This window comes from Camelina sativa, chromosome 18 (genome assembly GCF_000633955.1).
Source record: "Camelina sativa cultivar DH55 chromosome 18, Cs, whole genome shotgun sequence".
NCBI lineage: Eukaryota > Viridiplantae > Streptophyta > Magnoliopsida > Brassicales > Brassicaceae > Camelina > Camelina sativa.
In genome coordinates this window covers 5,119,184-5,140,531 of record NC_025702.1, presented here as the reverse complement: position 1 = coordinate 5,140,531, position 21,348 = coordinate 5,119,184, and the positions used below count along the sequence as shown (strand labels likewise).

The window sequence follows — 21,348 nt, the reverse complement described above, 5'->3', positions numbered from 1 at the left end:
TGAAAAACACGAATTGGATTATTTTTTGTTGGTGTTGTTAATGTTTAAGAACGAATTGATTTATTTACTAATTAGATTTTATATATTCCATTATCATAATTCTTTTAATAATTTATTGAGTTGCAGCAAATGTCTAATTTACGATATTAAATTATTAATCATTTCTCTTCCCTTTTTTTTTTTGTCAATAATCAATATATAATAAGTTTGGTAAACGAATGTATTTCTCTTTTTTATTTGAGTCATTATATAATAGTTTGGTAAACTAATGCATTCCTCACTTGAAAAAAAACTCTCAAAATTTGGTAATATATAATAGTTTGGTCATAAACAAAAAAGAAGAAGAATTGCTTAAAAGTTAGTTAGAAAGAATGGAATTTGTAACGAAATTAGAAGGAGGACCAGAGCATCTATCTATATTGGTGCTCAGTGGTGTTTGATTAAAAGATTGCTTGATTTAAGTGTGTTTGTGATGGTGTAATTGCTTTTTGTTTGGGGTGGTTTTGTTTTTTGGACATGATCCCAAACCTATTAGTAACGAACAACAAACTCCGTGTCTTTAATTCACTTTGTGCACTCAAATATTCATTCTCATTATAAAGAGTAACTGTAACTTTTTTGGTCACAAGACTTCCAAGTTCCAAGACTTTTTTTTGTGCAAACAGGTCACAAGACTTCCAAGTTCCAACATATTAGGGATCAAAATCTTTGTTTCCCTCAAAAACACTTAATTCGTACAATCAGGGTTTCAAAACTTTCTAAAGAAGACAAGTTCGTAACTGATTCGAGAGAAGATCTATCTCTATGGACCTCTATGGTCAATTGACTCAATTCTGCAACTGTAAGTAAAGGCCAAAAAAAAAATATTCAAAAGGGAGTTTTTAATGGAAATTTTAAGGGTATCTATCATCTCAAACGCCAAACGCAACAAACACATCTCTCTGAACGAATCCCATGACCACATCAAAATATATATAGATATATCTATATGCATAAGATCCCAGCAGCGAGACCATTGCAGCAAGCGACAAACTGATAAGAGTTTTTAGTGTGTGTTTTCAGAAGCTGAGAACCCGATCACTGCAAAGAGAAGCATCAACCATTATGGTTACAAGATCTTCAATGAGATGTTATTCAAAGATGATTTTCCTACAGTCTAACTCGCAGGTAAGTAAACTTACCTGATGCTTCTTCTTCTTCGGCCGTCTCTTCCTTTTGGGTTTATGAGCATCAGAATTTGAGCTCAAGTTGCTACTCTGACTGCTATATGAACTTGCCGCAGCAGCCCTATCAGTATTATATGAGGACTCACTTCTTCTGTTCGAAGTGTTTCTCGAGGATGATGGCATCTCATTCCTCTGTACATATGAATTCCTCCTAGAATTTGATTCAAACCTTGCTTGTGGTGGTGGCATTAAAGCCCTAGCAGAGTTTTGTTTCTACAAGGATTTTAAAACATTCAAACATGTAAATCAAAGTTTTCATGTAAAAACATGTCTTAACAAACGGCATCACCATTCATCATACCTGATTACGTTCATCACTAGACATGCCAGAAGTTGCTCTACCAGAAGCACTTGAAGCAGCCTCCCTGAGAAATACGATCGGATGTTCTCTTTCTCAGTACGGCTCAATTAAATGTATTGACGTCTAAAAGATAGTATTCAACATTAACAAGGCCTACTTTGCGCTTTTATCAGTCAATTCATCATCTGCATCTGCTTCATCGCTTGAACTCCCTTTATCAAAGAAATCATCATCACTAAGGTCCAGAAGACCATCATCTTCACTGCCCGTCTCTGTTTGTTCACAATCATATATCATAAATCATCATTTATTAGCTACAAATACTTAATAAGTCTAGAGAAAACGTAAACAAATAAGCATCTCTACATATCATGTGTTTTTACCTTCTAACTCTTTCCCACTAGCAGCAGCAACAATTTTATTGGCTTTGATCTGCTTCCTCAGTTTACCTCTCTTCTCAACTACTTCTGAATCCTCACCGCCAGTAAAAAGAGATACATACTTCTCATTCTTGGGGAAGAACTGCAATTATACATGTAAAAAAACATACATTTTCAACTAACCTCATTCTAAATTATAACTAAAGAAATAGTAAGGAGAAGGCAGTGTAATGAAGTTAACTTACCCTAACATATTCAAGATCTTCTTTGAGTTTAGTAAGTTGCTCAGCTATATCTGCGTCTCCCACATGAGCAGATGAAGTACGTTGTAGCTTCTCAAGACGTCTAATGGTCCTCTCGATCTTCCTCCGCTCTATTCAAAGAAACCAAAAAAAAAAAAAAGCTCCAACTTTTCAGGCTATCATTACCAATTAAATCTTCACTAAATGCTAGAACCATCAGTTAAAAGCTCTTACCAAAGAACTTAATCTTTCTGTTCCTGAGGAATACTTTACGTTCAACAGCAAGACGGGCATGAGCGTCTTGCTGCTTCTTCAAATCTTCCAACTTCTCTACTAGAGACTCTTTTACTTCAGGAGGCAAATCCTACAAAGTATCAAACCAATACATCAAAATTCGAACTTCTCATAAGGGTTGCTTCAAATTGAACATATATAACTACCCAGATTACCAAATTCTCTAAAAGAACACAACTCAGACACATATCATTATAAACCCTTAAAGCTCTACATAGACCATACACAACTGAATCGCCAATATCATACTAGAAAGGCTGAAACTTTAAGAGTGATTCGACAATAAAAACCCTAATTTCAGAGAGAAAAGGAGCTAACTTTACGAAGAAAGCGTTCAACGGAACGCATCTGATTCTTGATTGAGACATTTTTAGGTTTCTTCTCTACACGCAATACTTTCGACCTTCGACTGCTTCCTGCTGACTGTTTCGGTTCCGATACCCTTCTCTTGGCATAACCTCCATGCGCCATGGCCGGAGGGTTTTAAGCAAAATGCTTTTGAAGGAGTTGAAGAAGGAGGAAAGGGTAGAAGAGCAGAGAGAACAACAGACAAAAATTAGGGGTTGTTCTTTGTTCGGCGTTGGCTCTTTTTAGCTTCTTCTTCAATCGGACGTCAAAACGCTGCGTATTCGAGATAAACAACTAGGTTGAACCGGATTATTTTCCGGGTAAACCGGTTTGTCGGATTGTGACAGTTGATTTTCCGGGAAAGTCTGAAAAGTGTAAAATAAACTTTATAAAATTACTTGTTTCATATTATATAAAAGTTGAGTTTTGAAAATTTGTCATTAACAAGATTTTGACATGTGTCAAGTTATTAATCTAAAATTCTAACATGTGTAAAAGTTAATTTTTTTTTATCATCTAAATTTATTATTGATTGTAAATTACGAGAACAATTACATATGATTCCACCATAAAGTTAATATTTAATAGAAAGAATTTGATTACCACAAAAATAAAAAATTTGTTTTAAAACAAGTTAATAATGTAAAAAAATAATTATCAAAAATTACAAAATTTATTAAAAATAATACAATTTTTTTTACAGCTTTGTATAATTGGGATTATTTTTTTAATGGGAAATTAATTTTTATTTTTTTAAACCAAAATTTTCTCATACTTTTTCTTTTTCCAGTTGGGAATAGGTAAGATTAATATGTTGACCCAAAAACATATTAATATATGCATTTTTTTTCCCAATACTGTATTTTAAAATTATTGTAGTATTTTTAGATTCTTTTATTTAATTTATATTTTCATTTTTTATTTGGGATTCATATATTACCATGCTTATAATTTTTTATTGTTTCTTTAATTATGCCAAATTAATTTTCTTCTAATTTATTAACCTTGATTTGTTGGTCATAAACCCTTCTTTTTTTGCAAACATAATTGTTAACATTATTTATTCAATCTCAAAGGAAAATAACGAGTACAATCTCATCAGCCTAATGAATATATAAAATAGGCTAATCAAACACAAGCGTACAACAAGCATAGATAGATAGATGAAAAAAACATAAATCATTGTTGATAGATCCATATGAGCTCAAAGACTCTGACACCCTGGTTTACGAAAAAGTTTAAAATAATTTATTTGGCCACATACGTCACCAAAATGCACTTATTTTTTCGGTCAAGGGTCTTGAGAGAACTTCATGATGGGTGATCTTCCTGGAAGTGATTGTCGGAACTGTGCGAGTGAAGACAAAACACAGGAAAAGATCATTTGTTGATTTCTAAGGTCAGTTAAAGCCTCCCAGCCGTAACAAACCGACCATCGAATATGGGTGGGTCTACGAGCGGGGAATAGATGTAGGGCCCACTTAGGAAGATAGGCCCACGGACTGAGATTGGACATGGGCTCACTAAGCAAGGTGGCGGTTGAGGCGTTACAGAGACATATGCTACATCATGGTGTGTCAAAGCCACTTCCACGAATACATTGGGAAATTTAACATTAGTTACTATCAAAAGATTTTGTGACGTTAGAAAAAGGTTTTTACTTTCATTGGTTGTTGTGGCAAGACATTTTGAGATAGTAAAAAGACGTGAACATTTTATCTCCACAAAGGAAGAGGGCAGAGCCAAGGTTCTATCAGTGGTGAAGAAGGTTGGACACAAGGTTATTTACCTAAGAGAGGAAGGTAGACGAGGTTGGACGCAAGGTTATCTCTCCAAGGGAGGAAGGCGGAGCCAAGGTTCTCTCTGTGGTGGAGGAGGTTGGACGCAAGGTTCTCTCTATAAGAGATGAGGGCCGAGCCGAGTTTTTTTCTATGGCGATCATATATTATTATGATGATATATCATTGATTAGTATATTATGTAATATATTTTTTCTTCAAAATATTTTTTGAGCCAACAAGTTTAGTAATTAAAAAACTATGTAGAAGTGAAAGTAAAATAATTGGCTTAATTTGTTTATATAGACATTTTCTAGGTGGTGATAAAGAATTATTTGTAACATTGAGTATATTTAGGTATAAAAATACACTTTTAATAATAACATACATATAAAATTTGTAAGTGGATATAAATTAGTATATTATAAAATTTATAAATAACATACAACAAATTTTAATATATTTTTGTTAAATTCAATTTAATTTAAAAAACTTTAAACCCACACTTCGGGCGGGTCCTCATCTAGTAAAAGCTATAAAGTTGAGACTGTTTTAATTCGGCTAACCATATGATTAATTGATAACTATTTTTTTTTGTCAACTACACATTAATTAAAATACAACTCTATGATTGATGGCCAAACCTAAACTTACAAACGAAAATATTTTAAAATATGTAAAAATTATAAATATTTTATTTGAATCAAAATACATAAATAAAAATATTTCAAAATGCAAATTTCTGAGTTTCAAAATCTATAATTTTAAAAATGAAAATATTTAAATACAATGGATCATTATTATTCTCACTAAATTTGTTAGTATTTCATCTTATTCACAATAACCATTTCATTAACTGATATTTTGAAAAAATTATGAAGTTTTATTTAAACATAGAATGGAGAATATATGCATCTCGTCACAATTCAAGATGTAAGAAAAGTTTCGTTTGACATCCCAAGATCCGAAAAGTAATTTTTAACAACCATATTAAACTATTAAGAAAAACTGTGGACTAAAATATATATTTTAATAAATTAACAGATTTAAAACCTTGAAACTCTAGGTTTAACCGTTTATGTATGAGGCTCACATACGATCAGACAACCTGCCCTATGCTAGTGAATCAGAAGCCAGCACAGAAAAGAGGAATTAGGAAAGATCAGATCAGTGAAGCTAGACGACTAAAAAGTAAAGGAAAAGATGTCTGTCTGATGGATACTGATGTTGCACCTGTTATTCCGTGTAAGAATGCAAAAGATAGGTTGCAATGGCCTGGAGGACGCGAGCAAGGGAAGCAACTCCAAGCTACTCAGGTTTGGAGACCGAAAGGGATAGTAATTCGACAAGATATGGCAGAGGAAGGTAGTAAGAGGGTAGAATGTTCAAAAAGTTCTGGTGAATCTGTTTATTCTCCTTCAAAAAAGAGACGTCTCAGTAACAGTGGGGAAAGGCAATCAAAAAAAGCAAAAAATGGTGACTCTACTTCTGTTTTTGAAAGACTGGGAAGCAGTGGAGATTCAGTTATGAAGTCAAGCAAGGAGGGATCATCAGGAGGAAAGAAAAAGCACTCCCCAACTGTCTTTGATAGACTAGGCTCCCAAGCGGCTAGTTCGAGTCCTAAATCAGGTGCATCTGTTTCGGTCTCTGTCCATTCTGCTCAAGTAGCAGCTCATCCGATGAATCATTCTGCTCAAGTAGCAGCTAAGTCTCATGTTCTCTCGTGTGAAATCGGAGCAAATTTGAAAGAAGGGTTGATGGTTAATTCCAACCCTTCGAAGTCAATATGAGAATATTGAGCTGGAACTGTCAGGGGGTGGGGAATGCCCCTACAGTTCGACACCTGAGGGAAATACGGGGTCGGTATTTCCCAGAGGTAACATTCCTCTGTGAGACCAAGAATAAAAGAGATTATTTAGAAAATGTCGTAGGACATTTAGGTTACTATAACCTACACACGGTGGAGCCAGTCGGGAAAAGTGGAGGTTTGGCGCTGATGTGGAGAGAGTCTATGTCTGTTAAGATCTTACAGGCAGACAAAAGGATGATCGACGCCTTTCTCAACTAGCAAGGTAAAGAATTTTACTTGACTTGTATTTATGGGGAGCCGGTTTAAAGTGAGAGAGGCTCGTTATGGGAAAGGCTCTCTCGTATTGGGGTGAGTCGACGAGGGCCCTGGGTGCTAACAGGAGACTTCAATGAGCTGGTCGACCCTTCGGAGAAGATTGGTGGTCCATTGAGAAAGGATGCTGCAAGTGTTGAATTCAAACATATGCTTACAGTTTGTGGTCTTTGGGAAGTAAAGCATACGGGTAATCAATTCTCTTGGTATGGGAACAGAAATGATGAATTGGTGCAATGCCGACTGGACAAGACAGTAGCTAATCAACTTTGGTTGGAATTATTCCCTCAAGCTCAGGCAGAATATCTCCAAAAGGTCAGCTCTGATCATAGCCCTCTGATCACGAGTTTGATGGGTGAACAACGATCTCAATGGGCTAGCTTTAAGTATGACCAAAGATGGGCTTCAAGGGAAGGTTTTTGTGAGCTCATTTCCAATTTCTGGAGTAGTAGGGGAGTGGACTCTCAACTCACAATGATGGAAAAGATTGCAGCCTGTCATAAGGAAATTTCTAGGTGGAAGAGAGCTAATCAGCCTAGTTCTGCGAGAAGAATTCAAGCACTCCATTATCAAATAGATCTAGCTACTCGTCAGAACCCTTTCAACAGAGATGAACTCCGACGGCTTAAGAATGAACTGAATATTGAGTATCGTCACGAAGAAATGTTTTGGAAAGATAAAAGCATGCTTACTTGGCTTAACAATGGTGATAAAAACACGAAGTTCTTCCATGCTGCAACCAAGAACAAAAGGGCTCAAAATTGGATTCAAAATCTTGTGGATGAAGAGGGTAAAGAGTGGTTTACGGATGTTGACTTAGGAAGATTGGCTGAAAGGTACTTCAAGCTTTTATTCACCTCTGAGGATGTGGGACATAACTTTACAGATAAATTGGGGGAGGGAAATAAAGTGACACAGCTTGAGAATGATCAACTACTGAAGGAAGTTACCTTGGCTGAAGTCAAACGGGCTGTCTTTGATATCAATCCGGGTAAATGCCCTGGTCCTGATTGCATGACTGGTCATTTCTATCAGCAACATTGGGAGGTTTTGGGTGAGCACCTATTGAAGCTGGTTCAGGACTTTTTCCAATAAGGAAGACTAGATAAGGAAATGAACAAGACAAACATTTGCCTGATCCCAAAGAAGCTGAAAGCAGACAGACTGATTGAGTTTCGACCGATCAGTCTCAGTAATGTAGTGTACAAAATTGTTGTGAAGGTAATGGTTAATCGACTTAAAAAGGTTTTGCCTGGTGTAGTATCAGAAACTCAACCCGCTTTCATCAAAGGGAAGCTGATCACTGATAATATTCTAGTAGCACATGAGCTCCTTCATGCTTTGGATTCGCCTAACAAGTGCTCAGAGGAATTCATTGCAATCAAAATAGACATCTCCAAAGCGTTCGACAGGGTGGAATGGTCGTTTCTACAGGATGCTCTGAAGCTATTAGGATTTTCGGAGAGATGGATTGGGTTAATCATGGCTTGTGTGGGAACAGTCAATTACCAAGTGTTAATCAATGGCACTCCATATGGAGAAGTCACTCCCACCAGAGGCTTGAGACAAGGAGACCCTTTGTCCCCATACTTATTCGTCATGTGCTCAGAAATATTGGTACACATGCTGCAATAGGCGGAGAATAAAGGTAGGATTACATGGCTTAAAGTGGCTAGACAAGCTCCACCAGTCTCTCATCTCTTTTTTGCGGATGACAACATCTTTTATTGTAAAGAAAAGGATGAAGAGCTTTAATACTTGATTAGTATCTTGGATGAATACAGCATAGCTCGGGTCAGAGAATAAATTACCAAAAGTCAAGCATTTATTTTGGGAAGAGGATTGCTCCGGAGCGACGAAGTAGTATCAAATTCTTAACGGACATCACTGCAGATGGGGGAGAAGGCTTTTACCTGGGACTTCTGGAGGCGTTTGGCGGATCCAAGGTCACTATTTTAAGCTATCTAAAAGTTAGACTCCAACAGAAAGTCTCGGGTTGGCAAACAAACTTTCTCTCTTTTGGTGGTAAAGAAATTCTCTTAAAGGCAGTTGCGTTGGCATTGCCTACACACACGATGTCATGCTTCAAATTGCCTAAAAAGGTATGTCAGCAATTAGCCTCAGTTATGGCTGACTTTTGGTGGAGGAATAACAAAGATTCAAAAGGTATGCATTGGAAGGCTTGGGAGCATCACAGTAAACCCAAAAAGGAATGAGGTTTGGGATTCAAGGATGTCGAAGCCTACAATGTTGCTCTCCATGGGAAACAACTTTGGCATATGATCACCTGTCCCAACACACTTATGGCAAGGGTCTTTAAAAGTCGCTATTTCAGCAACTCCACCCCTCTATTGGCTAAACTTGGATCCAGACCTTCCTTCGCCTGGCGCAGTATCCATGGGGAAAAAGAATTATTGAAGCAAGGAGTTAGAGCTATAATAGGCAATGGCGAATCAGTGGATATTTGGCATGACCAGTGGCTTCACTCCAAACCTGCTCGAAGTTTACAACAAATAAACATTGTCCCACCGGATTTGCATACAAAAGTCTCCAATTTGGTGAAGGTTAAAGATCTTATGGAAAATAACAGATGGGCTTGGAGACAGGACCTTCTGGATACTCTCTTCACCTTGGAGGATAGGACGTTAATAGAGAACATAAGACTTGGTGGCAGTAGAAGAGCAGATAGTTATGCTTGGGACTATGCTAGGACAGGACAATACTCAGTGAAATCTGGAGATTGGGTCCTTACTCAGATCATTAACGTCCAGAAAGGACCTCAAGAGGTGACACAATCCAGTCTAAATCCTCTAATCAACCAAGCATGGCATACTAAGGCAAGTCCTAAGATCCAACATTTTATTTGGAGGTGCCTGTCTAACTGTCTTTCAGTGGCAAAAAACTTATCCTATCGCCATCTATCTCGAGATGGTTATTGTGTGAGATGTCCCCATGAGGAAGAAACAACGAATCACCTTTTGTTTCAATGCACATACGCCAGACAGGTATGGGCCTTATCTCCTATTCCGGCACCTCCAGGTGGTAGTTGGTCTGATTCTCTATACACAAACATGTACTTTGTCCTGAATGTTACATCGATCTATCCTCAATTAGAAGATTTGGATAAGACTGTTCCTTGGTTATTATGGAGACTTTGGCAATCTCGTAATGAGTAGTTTTTCAAAGGAAATGACTTCAATGCGAAGGATACAATAGAGAAGGCTATAGAGGATGCCGATGAATGGGATCAACGAAATGGCAATGAGAGGTTAATCAATGGACCCCCGGAGCAAAGAAGGACCGAAGATGCAAAGTGGAAGCCACCTCCAAGTGAATGGGTTAAGTGTAATACGGATGGATCTTGGAATGGAGAAGCTTCACCAAGTGGTACGGGGTGGGTCCTTAGAAACGGTAGTGGCGATGTCCTTTGGATGGGAGCACAGGCCATTCGATGTGCAAGATCAGTAATGGAAGTTGAGTTGGAAGCACTTTGGAGGGCAATAAATTCACTCACCCGTCTGAACTACAACAGGGTTATATTCGAATCTGACTCTTTGGGTCTGGTTAATCTATTGAATGGTAAGGAAATTTGGCCAGCGTTTGCTCCTACACTCCATGATATAAAAGGTCTGCTCTCTTCCTATCAAGAGTTCAAAGTTGTGTATGCTTCAAGAGTCTGTAATAGTGTGGCGGATCGGGTAGCAAGGGAATTTCTTTCCTTTGGGAATTATGATCCTAAGTTATACTCGACAATGCCTTCATGGGTTACAAATTTGGTGTTAATAGATAAGCAAAGTGTAATGTGATTGGTAAATAAAAGTTGTTGTTGAGCCAAAAAAAAAAAAAAACCGTTTATGTACCTCGTGTGGGGGGTAAAACTAGTAGTAACCTTGCCCGATCCAAAGCGGTTATGTTTTGTATTGGTATTGTGCCTATGGGACACTTAATCTTCCTGACGTGTGCCTCAGATGTTCGTTATTCACTTTTTGTCTTAGTCTCTATCACACTAGGGATCTCTAACGACGACTTTTGTAACAACAAAAATTTATATAAATTTTGTTGTAACAGCGAAATTAAAGCTAAATGATAATCAACACAAAACCATAGATATACTACAATAGATGAAATAAAACTTTTTTAAAAGTAATAAACAAACTTGTCTCTTGTGGTTTTGTAAAAGAGAATGGTAAAAAGTTGCTTATATGTCGATGCAAACGACCTCATCTGAAGCCTGTAAAGTAAATTTCAGAAAATATAAAACATATTTGTTGACCAGTTACTGCCCAAGCATAAGCTGAAGTCACCATGATTCAGAGTGTGTGTAGTTCTCTCCCTCTGATTCAATTTTTCGAGCTATATCTGTAAGTTTAGAATTTTAAACCAAATTGTATATTTGCTTTCTCTTTTGCTTTTATTTTACTTATTTTTTGCTTTTAACTTACTAATTCTTTTCTTAATTTTTTTTACTTGCTTGCTTATTTATGTTCAACCCCTCAAGACTCCAATCTATTTTATTGCCTATACCAGAACTATTTTTCTGTATTAGGTTTATTTAGTTTACTATAGACTAACAATACAATTTTCTATAATTATTGTAATTTTTGGTATATATATTTGTTATGGTTTTGATTGATAGCATAAACTAGGTGGAGGTGGTCGATAGCAATTGGGACAAGGCAGACACCGTGTTTTTGTTAACCATAAAGATAAGTTTTAAGAGCTCATTAACACCAAATCTTTTATTAAAGACTACTAGTATGTGATATACAATATTAATGAGAAGGTAAATGAGTAAATCGAATTAATAGAAACTCAATACACAAATATAGCGAAAAAAAATCTCTTAGAAGATAATGAAGATGATGAAATTGGATAAGTAAAAACTAAGAATAGCAAAAACTCTTCAATATAATTAACACTACCCGGTATGGAACTTTGCTGTATTAATCTTGTGGTCCAAGAGATTATACTAAACTAAAAAGTGGAAAGAAACAAGCACGGAATGCGCCAATAGAATAAAAGAGAAAACATGTCATTATTAGATGATAAATTTACAAATTATATATGAAATATCAACTCAGTAAATTCAAAAGGCTATAACATGAAAGCTTTGTTGGAGATATAAAGCAAAAGACAGGTTGGTGGTAGGTATATATCCCAATATCACCTTAGTGAGTATGATTTTGATATGTGTGAAGTTTATATAAATTTGAGATTTTGACATGTATAAAAGTTAATATCTAATAAGAGGGATTTAAGTTCAAATAGATCTTCTTTATGAAAAGGGTTCAAATGACTTGAAGTTCAAGGAGAATATATGATGATCATATGAGTTTTGTACACTAAAGCACTGTTTATAACAGTTCTGAATAGATGATATATATGATTATAATGCATAACCTAAAGATGATGCTTTCAGGGAGAAAAATATAATCATAAGCGTGATTGTACTCTTTTTCCCTAGTCATGGTGTCTATCCTAGGTGATGTTCGTTTCGTGAACCAGACGCAGTATCTAGACGCAGATGCATGTTATTGTTCGTTTAGTGATAATTAAGAAATGAACTGGATTAGATTTCTGGATGAGTTTAAACTCATCCAGAAAAAACAAATATAATTGCATCCAGATATAATTTATGGATACATTAACTAATAACACAAACGAACATTATGTCTAGTTCACCAAACGAACAGGGCCCTAATGGATTTTTCCTTGAAAGGTTTTTTAATGAGACAACAAAGAACTCGCGAAAACTAAACACCTAAAAAGAAATATTATGATTCCAATGATGAAAGACTATCATTTTAAAGTCTTTGACATACATTGATGAGATCGTGAGAGACGAAGATAATGATCAAGATGAGTCATCTAAGAGACCAACAGCCTGCAAAAGAATGGTGATGTATGTTGATATACATGTCTTACAAATTTGTTTAAGTGAAGATTCGACGAATTATTTACCAAGGCGTTTTCTACCAGTACTTCAAGAAGTTACTTCATCATATTGAATTGCGATATTTCGAAGATTTCAAGTGATGTACTCGAAAAGGAGAGTAAAAAGGCACATACAATATTGAATTACTATATTTTTTTTTTTTTTTTTTATCATTTTAAAAGCCAAGCTAAAATAATTACAAAACCAGAATGCCGGTCGAAGAAACAATTAAGACCAATGAACAAAAGAGCTTCTATGTAACAGGATTTGTTATTTGTATTATCAACGACTTATTTGATGCTTCCATGTGCAAGTCAGTCTCCTTGCCCAATGTCGTTTGGTGTGTAAGAAGCTATAACAAAAAGTGGTATATGACTATATGAGAATGTATACAATTTCATAGTGTGATGGATTGGTCTCCTTCAAGCTCTGATATAACAATCAACGAGTCATCCATTTGGAGAGAGAGAGTTTCATTCTTTGGAAGCGGATTGATCATCTGCAACCACATGAAACACAAAATTATCAACGTTAGTGAAGAGGATGAAGAGGTTAGCAAATGCTGTAGAGTAATAAAATACTCACCTTTTTACCGCCTTTTATGTAGCCTATATCGACTTCTCTCCTCAGCCAAGCTCGCTCTGAGAGCTAGATGAATGAAGGATTCTCGGCCTTTTATATGTACAGTTCAATGTCCTGTGTAAAGAATCAAGGACACAAAACCTTAAAGCTTGAACAAAGAATTCTTACTTTATTAATGTTTAGAAACTCTTCTCAAAACTAAACACAAGCTTTTCTATCCTTTTGATCATACATCCTTCTTATGATCTCTATTTTATATTGTTCTAGAGTTCCTTTTCTAAAACATGCTAACTTCTTTTTTAGTTTAGGATTACAACTTTTCCTTTTCCTAACTAGATTCCTAATTCCTTTTAGGATATCTATTCTAGAACATTCTAGAAGCTTATCCAACATTTACCCCCTTAAGCTTCAAGTTGTTCTTCATGAGATCTTGAACTCCGATCATCTCTCTCATTTCAGGAAACTTGTTTTTCGCCAAGGTTTTGGTAAGAATGTCTGCACGCTGCTCTTCTCCAGGTACATGCTCCACTTCAAGTAGTCCATTCTCCACACACTCACAAATGAAATGAAAACGTTTGTGTATGTGTTTACTCCTCTTGAGAAAAATTGGGTTCTTTGTAAGTTCTATGGCCGACTTGTTGTCAATGCGGATCATAGTCTTCACATACCTTTTCCCGGTGATCTCACTCAGTAAATCTTGAATCCATATGGCTTGCTTAGCCGCTTCCGTAGCTGCTATGAATTCTGCTTCACATGAGGACAGAACCACTATTTCTTGTTTTTGCGAACACTAAGTTATAGGAGCTCTTCCGAGATAAAACACATGACCTGTGGTGCTTCTTCCGTCATCAAGATCAGTGTTGTGACTACTGTCGCTATAGCCAACAATATCTGGTGATCCTCTCTTGTATGTCACTCCATAGCCTATTGTTCCTCTTAAATACCTTAGGATCTGTTTCAGTACAATGCCATGTGATTTTCTTGGATTATGCATGTACCTACTTAAAATCCCTACTGAGAAAGCAAGGTCTGGTCGAGTATGCAGAAGATATCTCAAGCATCCAATCCTTCTTCGATACATGGTCGCATCAATCTCTGGTTCATCAAGTCCTTTTGACAATTGCAACCCGAACTCCATTGGTATTACCGTCGAGTTACAAGAGTCTAAACCAGCTTCCTTAAGAATTCGACGAGCATAGGCTTCTTGCTTGATTTCTATTCCATTGATTCCTTGACTAACTTCAATACCCAGATAGTAAGTTAGCTTACCAAGGTCATTCATCTCGAACTTAGTAGACATTCCAGCCTTAAACTCCATGATGATCTTCGGTGTACTTCCTGTGACAAAAAGATCATCAACATACACGAACACAATCAAAATCCTAGTTCCTTCTTCCTTGCGATATACGGAGCTTTCCTTATAACACTTCTTAAACTTCATGCTCTTGAGAATTTGATCAAGCTTTGTGTTCCATGCTCGAGGTGCTTGACGAAGTCCATAAAGAGCTTTCTTAAGTTTGAAAACCTTATGTTCTTCTCCCTTCTTTTCAAACCCTTCAGGTTGTGAGACATAAACATCCTCTGTTAGCTCACCATGTAAGAAAGCAGTCTTAACGTCGATATGATGAATTTCCCATCCATGTGAAGCTGCTAAACCAATCAACATTCTAATTGTTTCCAGCCTTGCAACCGGTGCAAAGACCTCATCAAAGTCAATTCCTTCTTTTTTTGCATAACCTTTAGCAACGAGTCTAGCTTTGAATTTGTTGATTGTTCCATCAGCATTCCTTTTGATCTTAAAAACCCACTTAAAACCAATCACTTTTACATCAAATGGTTTCTCACCTAGATCCCATGTATTATTTTTGTTGATCGAATCGATTTCCTCTTGACAAGCCTTTGTCCATTCGATTGATTCTTTTGCTTCTTGATAGTTGATAGGTTCATCATTTAATGACAGGAGAAGGATTTCACATTCTAGATCAGCTAGAAGAACATAGTCGGCAAGATAACTAGGCGGATTGTGTTGTCGACTTGATCTTCTAAGCGGAGCTGGCTCTGTTTCAATGTTTTCATGATCCTGCACTTCCTCTTCTTCTGCAGTTTCTTGATCCTCTGTGGGTTGAGAACTGTTGTCAGTGAATGGTCCTTGTCCACTGTCTATAGTTTCTCCCCATGTCATTTGAAACATCCCTGGTTGATCTCCTTTGTTTTCTACTCCCTTCCAAGTCCAAGATTCCTTCTCATTGAACACCACATCGCGACTTACTACCACTCTTCTTGTTGTTGGGTTGTAAAGTCGATATGCCTTAGATCCTGGTTCTATACCGAGGTGGACAAGTGTTTGTGATCGGTCATCTAGATTTTCAAATGCTCTGCTTCTACCTTTGCATAAGCGATGCAGCCAAAAATCCTGAGATGCTCGATACTGGGCTTTCTTTCTCTTAAGCATTCATACGGTGTTTGATTTTTTAGAGCTCGAGTAGGAACTCTATTGATCAAATATGTTGAATGCCTTACAACTTCTCCCCATAAATAATTTGGAACATTCATTGCCTTAAGAATGCTTCGAGTCATCTCCATTAATGTCTGGTTTCTCCTCTCAACAACTCCATTTTGCTGGGGAGTGTAGGGTGTTGTAAGATGCCTTCTGATTCCGTTTGCATTACAAAAATCTTGGAAATCTCTTGATGTAAACTCTCCACCTCTGTATGTGCGTAGAGTTGCAATTTTCTTGTCGCATTCCGTTTCGACAAGAGCTTTAAACGACTTAAACTTCTCAAAGGCTTCACTCTTCTCTTTGAGCAAGATTGTCCACATATATCTGGTGTAATCATCCACTATCACAAAGATATACTGATTTCTAGCAAGTATGGCTGGTGATATAGGTCCACAAAGATCGGCATGTAATAGCTCCAATGCTCGTGTAGACCTATATTGAGTTGCAGTTGGAAAAACATGTCTCGTTTGCTTTCCTACCAAACACGATTCACACAGTACTTTCTTACTTGTGATTTTAGGCATACCTCGTACCATCTCTTGTGTGGACATAGAGTTCATCGTCGTGAAACTTATATGGCCAAGTATTGCATGCCACCTCCATGAATCATCATCAATCCTTGAGTGTAAACATGTTGGTTTTCCCATCTTTAAACTGATCTTGTACAGTCTATTGGGAGAACGAGTTACTTTGACCAACAAACATCCATTAGGATCTCGTAAAGTGAGATAATCTGCTCTCATTCTTACATCACAGCCATATTTTGTAGCTTGTCCTAAGCTAAGAATATTGCTCTTTAACATCGGAATGTAGTAGATGTCCATTAAAAGTCTCTGTTCTCCGTTTTTTCCTTCAAAAAGGATTGATCCTTTTCCTCCAATGCTGACACAAGATCCATCACCAAACTTCACTGTTCCTTTGATGTTCTCATTTAGTTCAGAAAAGTATCCTTTCTCTCCTGTCATATGGTTGCTTGCACCATTATCCAAATACCAGATTCCATCCTCTCTTTTGTTTATCTCATACTTCGCTGAAATTACCTTCTCCTCATTTAAGTACACGATTTCATGCATATATAGAGCTTCATCTGCTTCTTTTGTCTCGTTTTTGTTGAGTTCTTGTTCCTTTACGAACTTAACTGGACAAACAGACGCAAAGTGCCCTGGTTTCTCACATCGGAAGCATATATTTTGAGATCTGTCCTTTTGTTCTCTGTCTTGCGAGTTTCCTCTTCCTCTTTCTCTGCCTCTGTTTCCTCTTCCACGACCTCTACCTCTGCCACGTCCTCTACCTCTACCACTGTCTCCGTCCGTATTTGAGAACAAGAGGTTTTGTTGAGTTTCTTGTGCTGCTTGCCTATTTATACGAGCCTCAAAAGCTTTAAATCTCCCAATTATGTCTTCAAAACTAGTTTTGTTTAGATCCAAAACTTGTTCAAGAGAAGCAATGAGGTGTATGTATTTGTTGGTGGGCAAGCTTTAGAAACTTCTTCACTAACTTTGCTGCATCGAGAGGCTGGCCTAGAGAGGCTGATGTCGAAGCAATTTTCGATAACCTACCTGAGAAGGTATCGATAGTGTCTGAGTCTTTCATCCTTAAAGACTCAAATTCAGACATAAGGGTTTGGAGGCGAGCTTCTTTAACTCGTTCTACACCTTGATTTATCGATTTTATAGCTTCCCAAATATCCTGAGGCGAGTCTTGTTCACCAATTTGCAGAGTCAGATTTTCTGGTATGGATTGATATAGCAAAGTCGTTGCAACGTCGTTCTTCTCTTCAATATCCGTTCTGGGTTCAATTGCGATCCAAGCTTTATGAACTTTCAGCGTTGCCTTCATCTTCAATGTCCAGACGGTGTAATTAGTTGAGTTCAGCATCGGAAATTGAACAGCGGAGGTTGATGTCGTCGTCTTCTCCATCGTCTTCTCCGATGGTTTTGTCTCAGCCATGATTCGTATGAGCTCTCCTTACACCAGGATTTGCTCTGATACCAAATAAAGAATCAAAGACACAAAACCTTAAAGCTCGAACAAAGAATCCTTCCTTTATTAATGTTTAGAAACTCTTCTCAAAACTAAACACAAGCTTTTCTATCATTGTGATCATACATCCTTCTTATGATCTCTATTTTATATTGTTCTAGAGTTCCTTTTCTAAAACATGCTAACTTCCTTTTTAGTTTATGATTACAATTTTTCCTTTTCCTAACTAGATTCCTAATTCCTTATAGGATATCTATTCTAGAACATTCTAGAAGCTTATCCAACACTGTGTGTATCAAAGCAAACTCAAGATTTTTAATCTTATACCGAATTTGTAGTGAATTTCAATAGAAGTTACTGACGAAAATATTTGAAGGGAGAGACTATTTTTCTTTTTTAACCTTAACGTATATCTCATCACCATCTGCGTTTAAAATGTCCTTCCACACTTCGTTCAGTTCGCTGTTTTCAGCAACTGATTATATAGAAAAGAGTGTTACTATTGTTCGGATTATAGATTTATAGGTAGATAAACAAGAAACAAAAATTTGAATAGATGGAAAATGTAACCTTGTGCTGTTACAAGGCTCATAACTTCCTCTGCTGCTATGAAAGTTATGGATGGCTTCAGCACTGTTATCTGTATGGTTTTGAGTAATGTTTCAGCAACTTAACCATAAAGAAGCTAACAAGAAAAAAAAAATAGAAAAGCCTTTTAATACCTGCTTGCCGAGATTTGAGTCGACGATTTTAGAGGCTAGATTATGTACCTAAAGAAACAACATAAATAAACAAATTTTAGCTATTCAATGTGGTTTTGGATTCAATGAAAATTTAGTAAATTACCTTTACTCCAACCTTGTTACAGATGCTTTCAGCGAGGAGAAGAGAATAAGCAGATTGTTTGTCTTCTCTAGATGGATCTAAAACACATTCAGACTTATTTGTTAGTGTTATCATTATTGCAAACGACGAAATCAAACTTCTGATTTTTCTTGAAGTGATATAGATGACAAATGCAGTGATATAGAACAAACATCTGACTGAAGCTGCCAAGAAACTGCCACTCTTAATAAACTGCCAAGCTAACAGATGCAGGTGATCAATATTAATTAATTAAAGCTGCCACTCTCAATAAACTAATAGAAACTGCGGTCTGCCTTTTTAATTTCTTGATCAAGTACAAGAAAGCACGATTGTAATCCTCTGTCTTTTCTGCATCCCCTTGGTCGTAATCCCAGTTTCTTTCTGAAAGTTTTGTGCAAAATGTTGAACTGGCTTCTTCTAATACCGTGGAATCAAATCTTCACTGCTACATGTGGCTGTTTTTTTAGCGATAGGTACTACATTCACTTGATGGAAAAAAGTCTCAATTCTCGGCAGAAAACTATGCAAGAACTTAAGGGTGAACGAGAAGATCTGTTAGGAAGAGTTTCCATAGAAGAAGATAAAGGTTTGCAACGGCTTGCTCGAGTCAACTTATGGCTTTCAAGGGTACAAAGTGTTGAACCCCAAGTCAGTGATCTGCTTGATCAACTGAAACTGGAAGATTGTGTCTGTTTGGTTATTGTTCTAAGGATTTCATATCAAGCTACGATTATGGTGAAAAGGTATTGAAGATGTTGGAAGAGGTTATATAACTTCTATCTAAAAAATATTTCTAAGTGGTGGCGTAGAAAATGATACTCAAGGCGGAGAACAAGCATATCCAACAACGCACAGTTGGTTTGGATACAATGGTTGGGATGGCATGGAACAGCCTCGTGAACGATGAAATAAGAACCTTAGGTCTTTATGGTATGGGTGGAGTAGGGAAAACCACCCTCTTATCTCGTATCAACAACAACTTTGTTGTAGTGGAGAATGATTTTGATGTTGTGATATGGGTTGTGGTCTCTAAAGATTTGCAGAATGAGGGCATTCAAGATCAGATTCTTAGAAGATTACGTCGTGACAAGGAATGGGAACAAGAAACAGAAAATGAGAAAGCCTCTCTCATATACAATAACCTTAAGAGAAAGAAATTTGTGCTGTTGTTGGATGATCTTTGGAGCCAAGTAGATCAGCCACTTTACACATCATTCTAATCTGCGCATATGATAGTAGGATTTTCACCAAGGATATCAATTCCCTATGCAGTTGTAATACAAAAGGTTATCAATCCAAATGGTTGTTATGCTAGCAGATAAAATATGATCAGAACTTTGCAACTCAAGCCAAGCAATAGTTGGGTTTGATCTAACAATCCTAAAATAAACAAAAGAAAGCAAGAAAACAAGAACCACACGACCTAAGCACTCAATGCAAGCATTCGAGTACATGATCGGGTGGGGTGATCAAGTAAACAAGATAAACAATAACAACTCGAAGGTATACTCGAAGCAGGTGATCATGTACCTGTTCGGGTAAGGGATCGAGTGATGAATAGAAATGCAAACAATCTAAATACGAAAGCTCCTAAGGATGGGGTAATCGACTCTTAAGTGTTCCTAACCAATACGGATGTCCTACATGCCTCAAGCAATNGATGAATAGAAATGCAAACAATCTAAATACGAAAGCTCCTAAGGATGGGCTAACCGACTCCTAAGTGTTCCTAACCAATACGGATGTCCTACATGCCTCAAGCAAATTTTACCTAGACAATAAATCTCTAAAATCTTGTTAAAACACTCTCGTGATAGAAACAATCAACCTTAATCACTTCTCTATCCAACTCTCGTTGGAGAAACATGACCAAGCAAGCAATACAAACCGATTCATTATTTTCAATAAAACCCTTACTCATCTAATCTCTTAGGCTAAGTGAGTAAATCTCTAGCATTGATTGATTCAAGCATTTCATCTACACCTCTCGGTGGTAAAACGCCTTAGATCTAATCTCAACCTCTCGGTCTGTTGATAGCATTAAGAACACCAATCTAGAAGGGAATTTATAAAACACAAATATCAAAGCTAAGACATCCTAACCGATCAAGAACACAAAATCGTCTATCCCATCCCTAGAAACTTTACTACACTACTCAGATCTCATTGTAGAAAACACAAAAGCATAGATAAAAGAAAATTGCATTGTATTAAAAATAGAGTAGAGTAGAAGAGTATAGAATCGAAAATGCAAAAAGAAAATGAAATTAAATCCTAACAAAAGTGTAGAAAGAGTTTTAGGTCGCTCAGTTTCTCTCCCAGAAGCTCTCGCACTCTATTCTGAGGGTCTGCGGCGTGCTAGGGCGAGTGGAAGAAGAGAGGGGTTTATATATGGAAACCCAATAACCCTAGCTTCTCAGTCCTGCCCGAGGGTCTGCTCGATGGGGTGCACGAGGATGTACTCGGGTTGCTCTTCGGGTAGGCTCTCGGATTGTTCTTTCTGTTCTTAGCTCCTCCTCGATCGGGTTGGTGTTTGGGCTGTTCTTCCTGTTCCATAGCTCGTTCAGGTACATGCTCGGGTTCGACCTTGTTTCTCCCCATTTTCGGCTCTTAAGCACCTGTTTTCATCCAAAATATGCAAATGCAAGAATGCAACACCCTAAATGGCCTAAATGTGGATTCCTACAGTAAATGACCTAAAAATGCTAAGGTTAGGGTAAAAACAATGCAAAATATGGACAGAAAGGGATGCTTAAAACATGTAAATTAGAGATTTATCAGACCCCCAAA

General features: G+C 37.0%; 1 protein-coding gene and 1 pseudogene across 1 annotated transcript; both read right to left on the bottom strand.

Annotated features, from left to right (window-relative positions):
* Positions 784-3,026, bottom strand: LOC109124627 (rRNA-processing protein efg1-like). The gene is made up of 8 exons (XM_010483532.2): positions 2,762-3,026; positions 2,384-2,513; positions 2,153-2,280; positions 1,911-2,049; positions 1,685-1,799; positions 1,528-1,591; positions 1,182-1,439; positions 784-1,080 (listed from the first exon to the last, which is right to left on the bottom strand). The coding sequence occupies exons 1-8, from the start codon at positions 2,912-2,914 to the stop codon at positions 1,078-1,080; spliced, it is 990 nt and encodes a 329-aa protein (XP_010481834.1). The 5' UTR covers positions 2,915-3,026; the 3' UTR covers positions 784-1,077.
* LOC104763148 lies at positions 13,024-18,651 on the bottom strand (annotated as a pseudogene).